Source organism: Mustelus asterias, unplaced genomic scaffold (assembly GCF_964213995.1).
Source record: "Mustelus asterias unplaced genomic scaffold, sMusAst1.hap1.1 HAP1_SCAFFOLD_1133, whole genome shotgun sequence".
Taxonomy (NCBI): Eukaryota; Metazoa; Chordata; class Chondrichthyes; order Carcharhiniformes; family Triakidae; genus Mustelus; species Mustelus asterias.
In genome coordinates this window covers 83455-102022 of record NW_027591078.1, presented here as the reverse complement: position 1 = coordinate 102022, position 18568 = coordinate 83455, and the positions used below count along the sequence as shown (strand labels likewise).

The 18568-nt window shown below is 56.5% G+C and overlaps 1 protein-coding gene and 1 pseudogene across 1 annotated transcript; both read left to right on the top strand.

Annotated features, from left to right (window-relative positions):
- The first annotated feature begins 10545 nt into the window (after positions 1–10545).
- Positions 10546–14247, top strand: LOC144487923 (uncharacterized; annotated as a pseudogene).
- Positions 14248–14746: 499 nt separating this feature from the next.
- Positions 14747–17778, top strand: LOC144487922 (uncharacterized). Its single transcript, XM_078205974.1, has 2 exons — positions 14747–15376; positions 17743–17778. The coding sequence occupies exons 1-2, from the start codon at positions 14747–14749 to the stop codon at positions 17776–17778; spliced, it is 666 nt and encodes a 221-aa protein (XP_078062100.1).
- The last annotated feature ends 790 nt before the right edge of the window (positions 17779–18568 follow it).

The following is an 18568-nucleotide window of genomic DNA, read 5'->3' as shown; positions in this document are numbered from 1 at the left end:
TGCAGAATGTAGTGTTACAGTCATAGCTAGGATGGAGAGAAAGATCAACTTCATATAAGGTAGGTCCGTTTCAAAAGTCTGACAGCAGCAGGGAAGAAGCTGTTCTTGAGTCGGTTGGTCCGTGACCCCAGACTTTTGAACCTTTTTCCCAACGGAAGAAGGTGGAAGAGAGAATGTCCGGGGTGCCGTTGGGGTCCTTAATTTTACTGGCTGCTTTGCCGAGACAGCGAGAGGTAGAGATTGAATCAATGGATTGAAGGCTGGTTTGTGTGATAGAGTGGGCTACAGTCACAACCTTTTGTAGTTTCTTAATAAATCAAATCAAATCAAAGATCATTCTGATTCATCCAATGAAAGCCATCATAGAATTCCTCCAGTGCAGGAGGTGGCAGTGAGTCTCTGACAGAGCATCTTGTCCAGGCCCACTCCCCCACCTTATCCCCATTACCCCATGCATTGAAGGTGCGAATCCCCCCTAACCTCCACAACTTGGGACACTAAGAGGCAATTGAGAATGGCCAATCCACCCAACCTACATATCCTGTGGGAGGAAACTGGAGCACCCGGAGGAAACCCACGCAGACATGAGGAGAATGTGCAAACTCCACACAGACAGTGACCCAAGCCGGGAATTGAACCCGGGTCCCTGGCGCTGTGAGACAGCAGTGCTAACCACTGTGCTACCGTGCCGCCCCTAACTTTGCCCCTTTGAAGGAGCTACCTTGCACCCAATGTCTGATAGGGCTGCTTCTCTCAGGAGAGTAGATTCCACTATTGATTTGACAGCAGCGCCGATGACTGGACAGGCTCCCCCCACCCCCCCATTCCTGGAGATCCGACCCCTCCTCTTCCTGTTTCTTGCGGTTTGTTACTGATCGCAAAAGTTAGGCAAGACAAATAAAATAGTTGGAGGGACTTTTGTTTGGTTTAATTGCTGCCGTCACCCGCAAATCCGGGACTTTCCACAGGCTGGCTGCGGTCCAAGAGGCAGAAGCCAAACCCTGCAAACACAGACTGCTGATGGAAAGAAGCAGATATTACAGAGTGCCTCCCACACTCACACTCACTCACACTGACACACTCACACTGACACTGACACACTCACACTCACACTGACACACTCACACTGACACACTCACTCACTGACACTCACACTGACACTCACACTGACACACTCACACTGACACACTGACACACACTCACACACACACTGACACACTCACACACACACACTGACACACTCACACTGACACACTCACACTGACACACTCACTCACTGACATTCACACTGACACTCACACTGACACACTCACACTGACACACTGACACACACTCACACACACACTGACACACACACACTGACACACACACTGACACACACATACACACACACACACACTCACTCACTCACACGCACACAATCACACTCACACACTCACACACACACACACTGACACACTCACTCACACACACTCACTCACACACACACTCACACACACACTCACACTCAAACACACACACACACACACACACTCACACACACACTCACACACACACTCACACACACACACTCACTCAAACACACACTCAAACACACACTCACACACACACTCACACACACACACTCACTCAAACACACACTCAAACACACACACACACACACTCACACACACACTCACACACACACTCATACACACACACTCACACTGACACTCACACACACTGACACACACACTGACACACACACTGACTCACACACAGACACACAGACACACACTCACACTGACACACACACTCTCACACACACACTGACACACACACACACACAGACACACACGCACAGACACACACACACTGACACACACACACACTCACACACTGACACACACACACTCACACACACGCACACACACACACACAGACACACACACTCACACACACACACACACTCACACACTGAACACACACACACACTCACACACTCACTCACACACTGACACACACACTCACTCACACTTACTCACACACTGACACACACACACTCACACACACTGACACACACGCACACTCACACACACACACACATTCACACACATTCACACACACACACACACTGACACACTGACACACACACTGACACACACACACACTGACACACTCACACACTCACACACACTGACACACTCACACACACTGACACACTCACACACACACTCACACACACACTGACACACACACTGACACACTCACTCACACACACTGACACACACACACACACTCACTCACACACTGACACACACACACTCACACACACTGACACACACGCACACTCACACACACTCACACGCACTCACACACACTCACACACACTGACACACACTGACACACACACACACTCACACACTCACACGCACACACACACACACTGACACACACACACACTGACACACACACACTCACACTGACACACTCACACACTCACACACTCACACACACTGACACACTCACACACACACTCACACACACACTCACACACACTGACACACTCACACACACACTCACACACACTGACTCCACACTCACACTCACACACTCACACACACACACACTCACACACACTCACTCACACACACACTCACACTCACACACTCTCACACACACACACACACTCACACACACACACACTCACACACACACACTCTCACACTCACACACACTCTCACACTCACACACACACACACTCACACACACACACACTCACACACACACACACACTCACACTCACACACACACACACTCACACTCACACACACACACACAGACATGTTCACAGGCACACCTTGGATTTGGAGAAGGAGCATTGGGTAACCAATGTGCTGGAGGCTGAGGAGAGAGTGACCAAAGTGCTGGAGGAGGAGGGAGTGACTTAGTTGCTGGAGGAGGAGGAGGATGTGGCCAAGGTGCTGGAGGAGGCGGAGTGTGTGACCCAGGAGCAGGAGGAGGAGGAGGAGAGAGTGAGCAAGGTGCTGGAGAAGGAGGGTGTGACCAAGATGCCGGAGGAGGAGGAGGGTGTGACCAAGGTGCTTGAGGAGGAGGGTGCGACCAAGGTGCTGGAGGAGGAGGGTCTGACCAAGGTGCTGGAGGGGGAGGAGTGTGTGACCCAGGTACTGGAGGAGGATGAGGGGGTAACCAAGATTCTGGAGGAGGAGGAGTGTGACCAAGGTGCTGGAGGAGGAGGAGTGTGTGACCAAGGTGCTGGACGAGGAGGAGTGTGTGAGCAAAGTGCTGGAGGAGGAGGAGGGAGTCAATAGTGCTGGAGGAGGAGGAGGGAGTCAATAGTGCTGGAGGAGGAGGGCGTGACTAAGTTGCTGGAGGAGGAGGAGGTTGTGGCCAAGGTGCATGAGGAGGAGGAGTGTGTCACCAAGATGCTGGAGGAGGAGGAAGGAGTGACCAATGTTCGGGAGGAGGAATGTGTCACCCAGTTGCTGGGGAAGAGGAAGGGGTAACCAAGGTGCTGGACGACGAGCAGTGTTTGCCCAAGTTGCTGGAGGAAGATGAATGTGTGACAAAGGTGCTGGATGAGGAGGAATGTGTGACCAAAGTGCTGGAGGAGGAGGGTGTACCCAAGGTCCTGGACGAGGAGGTCCGTGTGACAAAGGTGCTGGAGGAGGAGTGTGTGACACAGGTGCTAGATGAGGAGGAATGTGTGACCAAAGTGCTGAAGGAGGAGGAGGTTGTGGCCAAGGTGCTGGAGGAGGAGGAAGGAGTGACCAATGTTCGGAAGGAGGAGGGTGTCACCCAGGTGCTGGGGAGGAGGAAGGGGTAACCAAGGTGCTGGAGGAGGAGGTGTGTGACCAAGTTGCTGGAGGAGGAGGATTGTGTGACCAAGGTGCTGGAGGAGGAGGAGTGTGTGACCAAGGTGGAGGAGGAGGAGTGCGTGACCAAGATGCTGGAGGAGGACGAGTGTGTGACAAAAGTGCTGGAGAAGGATTGTGTGACCAAGGTGCTGGAGGAGAAAGAGTGCGTGACCAAGGTGAAGGAGGAGGAGTGTGTGACCAAGGCGCTGCAGGATGAGGAGGTTGTGACCAAGGTGCTGGAGGAGGAGGAGTGTGTGACAAAAGTGCTGGATGAGGAAGAATGTGTGACCAAAGTCCTGGAGGAGGAGGAGGGCATGAACTGTGCTGGAGGAGGAGGGTTTGACCTAGGTGCTGAAGGAGTAGGAGGATGTGACCAAGTTGCTGGAGGAAGGGGAGGTTCTGGCCAATGTGCAGGAGGATAAGGAGTTTGTGACCAAGGTGCTGGAGGAGGAGGAGTGTGTGACCAAGATGCTGGAGGAGGAGGAGTGTGTGACCCAGGTGCTGGAGGAGAAGAGGGAGTGAGCAAGTTGCTGGAGGAGGAGTAGGGTGTGACCAAGGTGCCGGCGGAGGATGAGGGAGTGACACAGGTGCTGGAGGAGGAGGGTATGACCAAAATGCTGAAGTAGTATGAGATTGTGACCAAGTTGCTGGTGGAGGAGGAGGTTGTGGCCAATCTGCAGGAGGAAGAGGATTGTGTGACCAAGGTGCTGGAGGAGGAGTGTGTGACCCAGGTGCTGGAGGTGGAGGAGGGAGTGAGCAAGGCGCTGCAGAACGAGGAGGTTGTGGCAAAGTTGCTGGAGGAGGGTGAGTGTGTGACCAAGGTGCTGAAGGAGGAGGAGTGTGTGACCAAGGTGCTGGTGGAGGAGGAGGTTGTGACAAAGGTGCTGGAGGAGGGTGAGTGTGTGACCAAGGTGCTGAAGGAGGAGGAGTGTGTGACCAAGGTGCTGGTGGAGGAGTGTGTGACCAAGGCACTGGAGGAGGAGCAGTGCGTGACCAATGTCCTGGAGGAGGAGGAGGTTGTGACAAAGGTGCTGGGGGAGGACGAATGTGTGACCAAGGTGCTGGAGGAGGAGGAGTGTGTGACCAAGGTGCTGGAGGAAGAGGAGTGTGTGACCAAGCTGCTGGAGGAGGAGGATTGTGACCAGGGTGCTGGAGGAAGAGGAGTGTGTGACCAAAGTCCTGGAGGAGGAGGAGGGAATGAACAGTGGTGGAGGAGGATGGTTTGACCAAGGTGCTGAAGGAGTAGGAGGATGTGACCAAGTTGCTGGAGGATGCGGAGGTTGTGGCCAACGTGCTGGAGGCGAAGGAGTTTGTGACCAAGGTGCTGGAGGAGGAGGAGTGTGTGACCCAGGATCTGGGCGAGGAGGAGTGAGTGAGCAAAGTGCTGGAAGAGGAGGAGGAGGGTGTGACCAAGGTGCTGGAGGAGGAGGGTGTGACCGAGGTGCCAAAAAAGGAGGATCTGACCAAGGTGCTGGAGGAGGAGGAGTGTGTGAGCCAGGTACTGGAGGAGGAGGAGGGAGTGACCAAGGTGCTATAGGAGGAGGAGGGTGTGAGCAAGTTGCTGGAGGAGGGGTGTGTGACCAATGTGCTGGAGGATGTGCTGTGTATGACCAAGGTGCTGGAGGAGGAGGGTGTGACCAAAGTGCTGGAGGAGGAGGGAGTGACCAAGGTGCTGGAGGAGGAGGGAGTGACCAAGGTGCTGGAGGTGAGGGTGTGACCAAAGTGCTGGAGGAGGAGGGAGTGACCAAGGTGCTGGAGGAGGAGGGAGTGACCAAGGTGCTGGAGGTGAGGGTGTGACCAAGGTGCTGGAGGAGGAGGGAGTGACCAAGGTGCTGGAGGTGAGGGTGTGACCAAGGTGCTGGAGAAAGAGGAGTGTGTGACCAATGTGCTGGAGGATGTGCAGTGAATGACCAAGGTGCTGGAGGAGGAGGAGGGAGTGAGCAAGGTGCTGGAGGAGGAGGGGTGTGTGACCAAGATGCTGGAGGAGGAGGAGTGTGTGACCCAGGTGCTGGAGGTGGAGGAGGGAGCGAGCAAGGTGCTGGAGGAGCAGAGTGTGACCAAGATGCTGGAGAAGGAGGATCTGACCAAGGTGCTGGAGGAGGAGGAGTGTGTGAGCCAGGTACTGGAGGAGGAGGAGGGAGTGACCAAGGTGCTACAGGAGGAGGAGGGTGTGAGCAAGTTGCTGGAGGAGGAGGAGTGTGTGACCAATGTGCTGGAGGATGTGCTGTGTATGACCAAGGTGCTGGAGGAGAGGGTGTGACCAAGGTGCTGGAGGAAGAGGAGTGTGTGACCTATGTGCTGGAGGAGGAGGGTGTGACCAAGGTGCTGGAGGAGGAGAGTGTGACCAAGGTGCTGGAGGAGGAAAGTGTGACCAAGGTGCTGGAGAAGGAGGATCTGACCAAGGTGCTGGAGGAGGAGGAGTGTGTGAGCCAGGTACTGGAGGAGGAGGAGGGAGTGACCAAGGTGCTACAGGAGGAGGAGGGTGTGAGCAAGTTGCTGGAGGAGGAGAGTGTGACCAAGGTGCTGGAGAAGGAGGATCTGACCAAGGTGCTGGAGGAGGAGGAGTGTGTGAGCCAGGTACTGGAGGAGGAGAAGGGAGTGACCAAGGTGCTACAGGAGGAGGAGGGTGTGAGCAAGTTGCTGGAGGAGGAGGAGTGTGTGACCAATGTGCTGGAGGATGTGCTGTGTATGACCAAGGTGCTGGAGGAGGAGGGAGTGACCAAGGTGCTGGAGGTGAGGGTGTGACCAAGGTGCTGGAGAAAGAGGAGTATGTGACCAATGTGCTGGAGGATGTGCAGTGAATGACCAAGGAGCTGGAGCAGGAGGAGGGAGTGAGCAAGGTGCTGGAGGAGGAGGAGGGTGTGACCAAGGTGCTGAAGGAGGGTGAGACCAAGGTGCCGAAGGAGGAGGAGTGTGTGACCAAGGTGCTGGAGGAGGAGGAGTGTGTGACCAAGATGCTGGAGGAGGAGGAGTGTGTGACCCAGGTGCTGGAGGTGGAGGAGGGAGTGAGCAAGGTGCCGGAGGAGGAGGAGGGTGTGACCAAGGTGCTGGAGGAGGAGAGTGTGACCAAGGTGCTGGAGAAGGAGGATCTGACCAAGGTGCTGGAGGAGGAGGAGTGTGTGAGCCAGGTACTGGAGGAGGAGGAGGGAGTGACCAAGGTGCTATAGGAGGAGGAGGGTGTGAGCAAGTTGCTGGAGGAGGGGTGTGTGACCAATGTGCTGGAGGATGTGCTGTGTATGACCAAGGTGCTGGAGGAGGAGGGTGTGACCAAAGTGCTGGAGGAGGAGGGAGTGACCAAGGTGCTGGAGGAGGAGGGAGTGACCAAGGTGCTGGAGGTGAGGGTGTGACCAAGGTGCTGGAGGAGGAGGGAGTGACCAAGGTGCTGGAGGTGAGGGTGTGACCAAAGTGCTGGAGGAGGAGGGAGTGACCAAGGTGCTGGAGGAGGAGGGAGTGACCAAGGTGCTGGAGGTGAGGGTGTGACCAAGGTGCTGGAGGAGGAGGGAGTGACCAAGGTGCTGGAGGTGAGGGTGTGACCAAGGTGCTGGAGAAAGAGGAGTGTGTGACCAATGTGCTGGAGGATGTGCAGTGAATGACCAAGGTGCTGGAGGAGGAGGAGGGAGTGAGCAAGGTGCTGGAGGAGGAGGGGTGTGTGACCAAGATGCTGGAGGAGGAGGAGTGTGTGACCCAGGTGCTGGAGGTGGAGGAGGGAGTGAGCAAGGTGCTGGAGGAGCAGAGTGTGACCAAGATGCTGGAGAAGGAGGATCTGACCAAGGTGCTGGAGGAGGAGGAGTGTGTGAGCCAGGTACTGGAGGAGGAGGAGGGAGTGACCAAGGTGCTACAGGAGGAGGAGGGTGTGAGCAAGTTGCTGGAGGAGGAGGAGTGTGTGACCAATGTGCTGGAGGATGTGCTGTGTATGACCAAGGTGCTGGAGGAGAGGGTGTGACCAAGGTGCTGGAGGAAGAGGAGTGTGTGACCTATGTGCTGGAGGAGGAGGGTGTGACCAAGGTGCTGGAGGAGGAGAGTGTGACCAAGGTGCTGGAGGAGGAGAGTGTGACCAAGGTGCTGGAGAAGGAGGATCTGACCAAGGTGCTGGAGGAGGAGGAGTGTGTGAGCCAGGTACTGGAGGAGGAGGAGGGAGTGACCAAGGTGCTACAGGATGAGGGGGGTGTGAGCAAGTTGCTGGAGGAGGAGAGTGTGACCAAGGTGCTGGAGAAGGAGGATCTGACCAAGGTGCTGGAGGAGGAGGAGTGTGTGAGCCAGGTTCTGGAGGAGGAGGAGGGAGTGACCAAGGTGCTACAGGAGGAGGAGGGTGTGAGCAAGTTGCTGGAGGAGGAGGAGTGTGTGACCAATGTGCTGGAGGATGTGCTGTGTATGACCAAGGTGCTGGAGGAGGAGGGAGTGACCAAGGTGCTGGAGGTGAGGGTGTGACCAAGGTGCTGGAGAAAGAGGAGTATGTGACCAATGTGCTGGAGGATGTGCAGTGAATGACCAAGGAGCTGGAGCAGGAGGAGGGAGTGAGCAAGGTGCTGGAGGAGGAGGAGGGTGTGACCAAGTTGCTGAAGGAGGGTGAGACCAAGGTGCCGAAGGAGGAGGAGTGTGTGACCAAGGTGCTGGAGGAGGAGGAGTGTGTGACCAAGATGCTGGAGGAGGAGGAGTGTGTGACCCAGGTGCTGGAGGTGGAGGAGGGAGTGAGCAAGGTGCCGGAGGAGGAGGAGGGTGTGACCAAGGTGCTGGAGGAGGAGAGTGTGACCAAGGTGCTGGAGAAGGAGGATCTGACCAAGGTGCTGGAGGAGGAGGAGTGTGTGAGCCAGGTACTGGAGGAGGAGGAGGGAGTGACCAAGGTGCTATAGGAGGAGGAGGGTGTGAGCAAGTTGCTGGAGGAGGAGGAGTGTCTGTCCAATGTGCTGGAGGATGTGCTGTGTATGACCAAGGTGCTGGAGGAGAGGGTGTGACCAAGGTACTGGAGGAAGAGGAGTGTGTGACCTATGTGCTGGAGGAGGAGGGTGTGACCAAGGTGCTGGAGGAAGAGGAGTGTGTGACCTATGTGCTGGAGGAGGAGGGTGTGACCTATGTGCTGGAGGAGGAGGGTGTGACCAAGGTGCTGGAGGAGGAGGGTGTGACCTATGTGCTGGAGGAGGAGGGTGTGACCAAGGTGCTGGAGGAGTAGGAAGTGACCAAGGTGCTGGTGGAGGAGTGTTTGACGAGTCGCTGGTGGAGGAGGAGGGATTGACCAATGTGGTGGAGGAGGATGAGGGAGTGACAAAAGTGCTGCAGAAGGAGTGTGACCAAGGTGCTGGAGAAGGAGTATGTAATCAAGGTGCTGGAGGCGGAGTGTGTGACCAAGATGCTGGAGGACGAGGATTGTGACCAGGGTGCTGGAGGAAGAGGAGTGTGTGACCAAAGTCCTGGAGGAGGAGGAGGGAATGAACAGTGGTGGTGGAGGATGGTTTGACCAAGGTGCTGAAGGAGTAGGAGGATGTGACCAAGTTGCTGGAGGATGCGGAGGTTGTGACCAAGGTGCTGGAGGAGGAGGATTGTGTGACCCAGGATCTGGGCGAGGAGGAGTGAGTGAGCAAAGTGCTGGAAGAGGAGGAGGAGGGTGTGACCAAGGTGCTGGAGGAGGAGGGTGTGACCGAGGTGCCGAAAAAGGAGGGTCTGACCAAGGTGCTGGAGGAGGAGGAGTGTGTGAGCCAGGTACTGGAGGAGGAGGAGGGAGTGACCAAGGTGCTATAGGAGGAGGAGGGTGTGAGCAAGTTGCTGGAGGAGGAGTGTGTGACCAATGTGCTGGAGGATGTGCAGTGTATGACCAAGGTGCTGGAGGAGGAGGGTGTGACCAAGGTGCTGGAGGAGGAGGGAGTGACCAAGTTGCTGGAGGTGAGGGTGTGACCAAGGTGCTGGAGAAAGAGGAGTGTGTGACCAATGTGCTGGAGGATGTGCAGTGAATGACCAAGGTGCTGGAGCAGGAGGAGGGAGTGAGCAAGGTGCTGGAGGAGGAGGAGTGTGTGACCAAGATGCTGAAGGAGGAGGAGTGTGTGACCCAGGTGCTGGAGGAAGAGGAGTGTGTGACCTATGTGCTGGAGGAGAAGGGTGACCAAGGTGCCGGAGGAGGAGTGTGTGACCAAGGTGCTGGAGGAGGAGGAGTGTGTGACCAAGATGTTGGAGGAGGAGGAGTGTGTGACCCAGGTGCTGGAGAAGGAGGATCTGACCAAGGTGCTGGAGGAGGAGGAGTGTGTGAGCCAGGTACTGGAGGAGGAGGAGGGAGTGACCAAGGTGCTACAGGAGGAGGAGGGTGTGAGCAAGTTGCTGGAGGAGGAGGAGTGTGTGACCAATGTGCTGGAGGATGTGCTGTGTATGACCAAGGTGCTGGAGGAGGAGGGTGTGACCAAAGTGCTGGAGAAGGAGGGAATGACCAAGGTGCTGGAGGTGAGGGTGTGACCAAGGTGCTGGAGGAAGAGGAGTGTGTGACCTATGTGCTGGAGGAGGAGGGTGTGACCAAGGTGCTGGGGAGTAGGACGTGACCAAGGTGCTGGTGGAGGAGTGTTTGACGAGTCGCTGGTGGAGGAGGAGGGATTGACCAATGTGGTGGAGGAAGATGAGGGAGTGACAAAAGTGCTGCAGAAGGAGTGTGACCAAGGTGCTGGAGAAGGAGTATGTAATCAAGGTGCTGGAGGCGGAGTGTGTGACCAAGATGCTGGAGGACGAGTGTTTGACCAAGGTGCTGGAGGAGGAGGAGTGTGTGACTAAGGTGGTGGAGGAGCACAAGTGTATGACAAAGGTGTTGGAGGAGGAGGAGTATGTGACCAAGGTGCTGGAGGACGAGGAGTGTGTGACCAAGGTGCTGGAGGAGGAGTGTGTGACCAAGGTACTGGAGGGTGAGTATGCGACCAAGGTTCTGGAGGAGGAGGAAGAGTGTGACCCAGGTGCTGGAGGAGGAGGAGGGAGTGAGCAAGTTGCTGGAGGAGGAGGAGGGTGTGGCCAAGGTTCTGGAGGAGGAGGATGTGACTCCTTATCCTCCAGGACCTTGGTCACACACTCCTCCTCCGGCACCTTGGTCACACCCTCCTCCTCCAGCAACTTGGTCACACCCTCATCCTTCTCCAGCACCTTGCTCACTCCCTCCTCCACCTCCTGCACCTGGGTCACACACTCTCCCTCCTCCAGCACCTTGGTCACACAAACCTCTTCCTCCAGCACATTGGCCACAACCTCCTCCCCCAGCAACTTGGTCACAATCTCATACTACTTCAGAATCTTGGTCACACCCTCCTCCTCCAGCACCTTTGTCACTCCCTCCTCCTCCGCCGGCACCTTGGTCACACCCTCCACCTCCAGCACTTTGGTCACACCCTCCTCCCCCTCCAGCACCTTGCTCACTCCCTTCTCTTCCTCCAGCACCTGGGTCACACACTCCTCCTCCTCCAGCATCTTGGTCACACCCTCCTCCCCCTCCAGCACCTTGCTCACTCCCTTCTCTTCCTCCAGCAACTTGGTCGCATCCTCCTACTCCTTCAGCACCTTGGTCAAACCCTCCTCCTCTAGCACTGTTCATTCCCTCCTCCCCCTCAAGAACTTTGGTCACACAATCATCACCCAGCACTTTGGTCACACTCCTCCTCCTCCAGCACCTTGGTCACACACTCCTCCTCCTCCAGCACCTTGGTCAAACACTCATGCTCCTCCAGCACAGTTGTCACACACTCATCCTCCTCCAGCACCTTTGTCACAACCTCCTCCACCTCCAGCACCTTGGTCACATGCTCCTCCTCCTCCGACACCTTGGTCACACCCTCCTCCTCCAGCACCTTGGTCACACCCTCCTCCTTCTCCAGCACCTTGCTCACTCCCTCCTCCACCTCCAGCACCTGGGTCACACACTCCTCCTCCTCCAGCACCTTGGTCAAACACTCATGCTCCTCCAGCACAGTTGTCACACACTCATCCTCCTCCAGCACCTTTGTCACAACCTCCTCCACCTCCAGCACCTTGGTCACATGCTCCTCCTCCTCCGACACCTTGGTCACACCCTCCTCCTCCAGCACCTTGGTCACACCCTCCTCCTTCTCCAGCACCTTGCTCACTCCCTCCTCCACCTCCAGCACCTGGGTCACACACTCCTCCTCCTCCAGCACCTTGGTCACACACTCGTCCTCCCCCAGCACCTTTCTCGCAACCTCCTCCAGGACCTTGGTCACACATTCCTCCTCATCCAGCACTTTGGTCACACAATCCTCTTCCTCCAGCACATTGGCCACAACCTCCTCCTCCACCAGCACCTTGGTCACACTGCTCCTCCAGCACCTTGGTCACACACTCCTCTTCCTCCAGCACCTTGGTCACACACTCCTCCTCCTCCAGCACTTTTCTCACACATTCGTCCTCCTCCAGCACCTAGGTCGCACACTCCTCTTCCAGCACCTTGGTCACACCCTCCTCCTTCTCCAGCACCTTGCTCACTCCCTCCTCCACCTCCAGCACCTGAGTCACACACTCCACCTCCTCCAGCACCTTGGTCACACACTCGTCCCACCCCAGCACCTTTGTCACAACTTCCTCCTCCTCCAGGTCCTTGGTCACACACTCCTCCTCCTCCGGCACCTTGGTCACACCCTCCTCCTCCAGCACCTTGGTCACACCCTCATCCTTCTCCAGCACCTTGCTCACTCCCTCCTCCACCTCCTGCACCTGGGTCACACACTCCTCCTCCTCCAGCACCTTGGTCACACAATCCACTTCCTCCAGCACATTGGCCACAACCTTCTCCCCCACCAGCAACTTGGTCACAATCTCATACTACTTCAGAATCTTGGTCACACCCTCCTCCTCCATCACTCTTGTCACTCCCTCCTCCTCCGCCGGCACCTTGGCCACACCCTCCTCCTCCAGCACTTTGGTCACACCCTCCTCCCCCTACAGCACCTTGCTCACTCCCTCCTCTTCCTCCAGCATCTTGGTCACACACTCCTCCTCCTCCAGCACCTTGGTCACATACTCCTTTTCCTCCCGCATGTTGGCCACAACCTCCTCTTCCTCCAGCAACTTGGTCACATCCTCTTACTCCTTCAGCACCTTGGTCACACCCTCCTCCTCTAGCATTGTTCATTCCCTCCTCCTCCTCAAGGACTTTGGTCACACATTCATCCTCCTCCAGCATCTTGGTCACACAGTCCTCATCCTTCAGCACCTTGGTCTCACACTCCTCCTCCTCCAGCACCTTGGTCACACACTCCTCCTCCTCCAGCACCTTGGTCACACACTCATGCTCCTCCAGCACATTCGTCACACACTCGTCCTCCTCCAGCACCTTTGTCACAACCTCCTCCTCCTCCTCCAGCACCTTGGTCACATGCTCCCCCTCCTCCGGCACCTTTGTCACACACTCATGCTCCTCCAACACATTTGTCACACAATCGTCCTCCCCCAGCACCTTTGTCACAACCTCCTCCTCCTCCAGCAGCTTGGTCACATGCTCCTCCTCCTCTGGCACCTTGGTCACACCCTCCTCCTCCAGCACCTTGGTCACACCCTCCTCCTCCCCCAGCACCTTTCTCACAACCTCCTCCTCCTCCAGCACCTTGGTCACACACTCCTCCTCCTCCAGGACCTTGCTCACACACTCCTCCTCCTCCAGCACCTTGGTCACACAACCCTCTTCCTCCAGCACATTGGCCACAACCTCCTCCTCCACCAGCAACCTGGTCACAATCTCATACTACTTCAGCATCTTGGTCACACACTGCTCCTCGAGCATCTTTGTCACTCCCTCCTCCTCCTCCAGCACCTTGGTCACACCCTCCTCCTCCTCCAGCACCTTGCTCCCTCCCTCCTCCTCCTCCAGTACCTGAGTCACACACTCCTCCTCCTCCAGCACCTTGGTCACAAACTCACCCTCCTCCAGCACCTTTGTCACACACTTGTCCTCCCCCAGCACCTTTGTCACAACTTCCTCCTCCTCCAGGTCCTTGGTCACACACTCCTCCTCCTCCGGCACCTTGGTCACACCCTCCTCCTCCAGCACCTTGGTCACACCCTCATCCTTCTCCAGCACCTTGCTCACTCCCTCCTCCACCTCCTGCACCTGGGTCACACACTCCTTCTCCTCCAGCACCTTGGTCACACAATCCTCTTCCTACAGCACATTGCCCACAACCTCCTCCCCCACCAGCAACTTGGTCACAACCTCATACTACTTCAGAATCTTGGTCACACCCTCCTCCTCCATCACCCTTGTCACTCCCTCCTCCTCCGCCGGCACCTTGGTCACACCCTCCTCCTCCAGCACTTTGATCACATACTCCTCCTCCAGCACCTTGATCACAACCTCCTTCTCCTCCAGCACCTTGGCCACAACCTAGTCTTCCTCCAACATCCTCCTACTCCTTCAGCACCTTGATCAAACACTCCTCCTCCAGGACTGTTCATTCCTCCCTCCTCCTCCAACACTTTGCTCACACATTCCCCCTCATGCAGCACCTTGGTCACACAATCCCCCTCCTCCAGCACTTTGGTCACAGACTCCTCCTCCTCCAGCACCTTGGTCACACTCCTCCTCCTCCAGCACCTTGGTCACACACTCCTCGTCCTCCAGTACCTTGGTCACACACTCTTCCTCCTCCAGCACCTTTGTCACACACTTGTCCTCCTCCAGCACCTTGGTCACACACTCCTCCTCCCCCAGCACATTTGTCACAACCTCCTCTTCCTCCAGCACATTGGTCACACAATCCTTCTCCTCCAGCACTTTGGTCACACACTCCTCCTCCTCCAGCACCCTGGTCACATATTCCTCCTCATCCAGCACCTTGGTCACACACACCTCGTTCCCCAAGGCCTTGGTCACACAATCCTCCTCCTCCAGCACTTTGGTCACAGACTCCTCATCCTCCAGCGCCATGGTCACACACTCCTTCTCCTCCAGCACCTTGGTCACACACTCGGCGTCCTCCAGCACCTTGGTCACACACTCTTCCTCCTCCAGCACCTTTGTCACACACTTGTCCTCCTCCAGCACCTTGGTCACACACTCCCCCTCCCCCAGCACATTTGTCACAACCTACTCTTCCTCCAGCACATTGGTCACACAATCCTTCTCCTCCAGCACTTTGGTCACACACTCCTCCTCCTCCAGCACCCTGGCCACACATTCCTCCTCATCCAGCACCTTGGTCACACACACCTCGTTCCCCAAGGCCTTGGTCACACACTCCTCCTCCAGCAGCTTTGTCACTCACTCATCGTCCTCCAGCACCTTGGTCTCACACTCCTCCTCATCCAGCACCTTGGTCACAACTGCCTCCTCCTCCAGCACATTGGTCACTCCCTCCTCCTCCTCCAGCACCTTTGTCACACACTTGTCCTCCTCCAGCACCTTGGTCACACACTCCTCCTCCCCCAGCACATTTGTCACAACCTCCTCTTCCTCCAGCACATTGGTCACACAATCCTTCTCCTCCAGCACTTTGGTCACACACTCCTCCTCCTCCAGCACCCTGGTCACATATTCCTCCTCATCCAGCACCTTGGTCACACACACCTCGTTCCCCAAGGCCTTGGTCACACAATCCTCCTCCTCCAGCACTTTGGTCACAGACTCCTCATCCTCCAGCGCCATGGTCACACACTCCTTCTCCTCCAGCACCTTGGTCACACACTCGGCGTCCTCCAGCACCTTGGTCACACACTCTTCCTCCTCCAGCACCTTTGTCACACACTTGTCCTCCTCCAGCACCTTGGTCACACACTCCCCCTCCCCCAGCACATTTGTCACAACCTACTCTTCCTCCAGCACATTGGTCACACAATCCTTCTCCTCCAGCACTTTGGTCACACACTCCTCCTCCTCCAGCACCCTGGCCACACATTCCTCCTCATCCAGCACCTTGGTCACACACACCTCGTTCCCCAAGGCCTTGGTCACACACTCCTTCTCCAGCAGCTTTGTCACTCACTCATCGTCCTCCAGCACCTTGGTCTCACACTCCTCCTCATCCAGCACCTTGGTCACAACTGCCTCCTCCTCCAGCACATTGGTCACTCCCTCCTCCTGCTCCAGCACCTTGGTCACACAAACCTCCTCCACAGCACCTTGGTCACACACTCCTCCTTCTCCAGCACCTTGGTCATGCACTCCTCCTCCTCCAGCACCTTGGTCACACCTCAATCCTCAAGCAACTATGTCACACCTTCCTCCTTGAGGAGCCTTCATCATACACTCCCCCTCAAGCACCTCGGCCACACCCTCCACATGCGGCGCCTTGGTCACACACTCCTCCTCCTGCACCTTGGTCACACAATCCTCCTCCTGCACCTTGGTCACACACTCCTCCTCCTCCTGCACCTTGGTCACACACTCCGCCTCCCCCAGCACCTTGGTCACACACTCCTCCTCCCCAGCACCTTTGTCACAACCACCTCCTCCTCTAGCACCTTGGTCACACACTTCTCTTCCCCCAGCACCTTGGTCACACACTCCTCCTCCTCCTGCACCTTGGTCTCACACGCACACTCCAGCACGTTGATGGCACACTCCTCCTCCTGCAAATTGGTCACACACTATTCCTCCAGCAAATTAGTCACACATTCCTCCTCCATCACCTCAGTCACACACTCCTCCTCCAGTTCCTTGGTCACACAATCCTCCTCCTGGACCTTGGTCACACACTCCTCCATCAGCAGCTTGGCCACACACTCCTCCTTCAGCACCTTGTTCACACATTCCTCCTCCTCCAGTACCTTGGTCACAGACTCCTCCGCCTCCAGCACCTGGGTCACATACTTCTCCTCCAGCACCTTGGTCACACACTCCTCCTCCAGCACCTTGGTCACTCCCTCCTCGTCCTCCAGTACCTTAGTCACACCCTCCTCCTCCTCCAGCACCTTGCTCACTCCCTCCTCCTCCTCCAGCACCTTGGTCACACACTCCTTCTCCAAAACATTGGTCAGACCCTCCTCCTCCTCCAGGAGCTTGCTCACTCCCTCCTCCTCCAGCACCTGGGTCACACACTCCTCCTCCTCCAGCACCTTGGTCACAAACTCCTTCTGCTCCAGCACCTTGGCCACAACCTCCGCCTCCTCCAGCAACTTCGTCACGCCCTCCACCTCCAGCACTGTTCACTCCCTCCTCCTCCTCCAGCACTTTGGTCGCACATTCCTCCTCATCCAGCACCTTGGTCACACCATCCTCCTCCTCCGCACTTTGGTCATGCACTCCTCCTCCTCCAGCACCATGGTCACACACTCCTCATCCTCCAGCACCTTCATCACACACTCCTCCTCCTCCAACACATTGGTCACACACTCCTTATCCTCCAGCACCTTGGTCACACCCTCCTCCTCCTCCAGCACCTTGGTCACACACTCCTCCTCCAGCACTTTGGTCACACACTCGTCCTCCAGCACCTTGGTCACACATTCCTCCTCCAGCCCCTTCATCACACACTCCTCCTCCAGCACATTGGTCAAATAACACCTCTGCTCCAGCACTTTGGTCACACACTCCTCCTCCAGCACCACGGTCACACCCTCCTCCTCCAGCACCTTCTTCACACCCTCCTCCTCAGCACCTTGGTCACATCCATCTCCTCAGCACTTTGGTCACACACTCCTCCTCCAGCACCTTGGTCACACACTCCTCCTCCAGCACCTTGGTCGCACACTCCTCCTCCAGCATATTGGTCACAGACACTTGTGCTCCAGCACTTTGGTCACACAGTCCACCTCCTCCAGCACATTGGTCACACTCTCCTCCTCCAGCAACTTCTTCACACCCTCCTCCTCCAGCACCTTGGTCACATCCATCTCCTCAGCACCTTGGTCACACACTCCTCCTCCAGCTCCTTGGTCACACACTCCTCCTAAAGCACATTGGTCAGACACACTTCTCCTCCAGCACCTTTTGCAACACTACTCCACCCCCAGCACCTAGGTCACACATTCCTTGGTCACTGACTCCTCCTCCTCCAGCACCTTGGTCACTACATCCTCCTTCTCCAGTACCTTGGTCACACCCTTCTCCTGTAGCACCTTGGTCACACACCTCTCCTCCTCCTGCACCTTGACCAGTCCCTGCTCCTCCTCCTGCAACTTGGTCACGCCTACCTCCTCCAGCATCTTGGTCACACAAACCTCCTCCAGTACCTTCATCACACCCTCTTCCTCCAGCAACTTGGTCACTCGCTCCTCCTCCTCCAGCACATTGGTCATTCCCTCCTCTTCCTCCAACACATTGGTCAAAACCTCATTCTCCTCCAGCAACTTGGTCACATGCTCCTCCTTGCCCAGCGCCTTAGTCACTCACTCATCCTCCATCACCTTGGTAACACAGTCCTCCTCCTCCTCCAGCACCTTGGTCATACACTCCTCCTCCAGCACCTTGGTCACACACTACTCCGCCTCCAGCACCTAGGTCACACATTCCTCCTCCAGCACCTTCATCACACACTCCTCCTCCTCCAGCACCCTGGTCACACACTACTCCTCCTCCAGCACCTAGGTCACACATTCGTCCTCCAGCACCTTCATCACACACTCCTCCCTCTCCAGCACATTGGTCACACACTCCTTATCCTCCAGCACATTGGTCACACCCTCCTCCTCCTCCAGCACCTTGGTCACACACTCCTCCTCCAGCACTTTGGTCACACACTCGTCCTCCAGCACCTTGGTCACACACTCCTCCTCCAGCCCCTTGGTCACACACTCCTCCTCCAGCACAT

Excerpts from the sequence above, each read along its gene's own strand:
- LOC144487922 (XM_078205974.1), top strand. The coding sequence starts at position 14,747 with ATGGTCACACACTCCTTCTCCTCCAGCACCTTGGTCACACACTCGGCG. Across the intron at positions 15,377-17,742 it reads CCTCCTCATCCAGCACCTTG|CACCTTTTGCAACACTACTC; the intron begins GTCACACACACC and ends CTTCTCCTCCAG.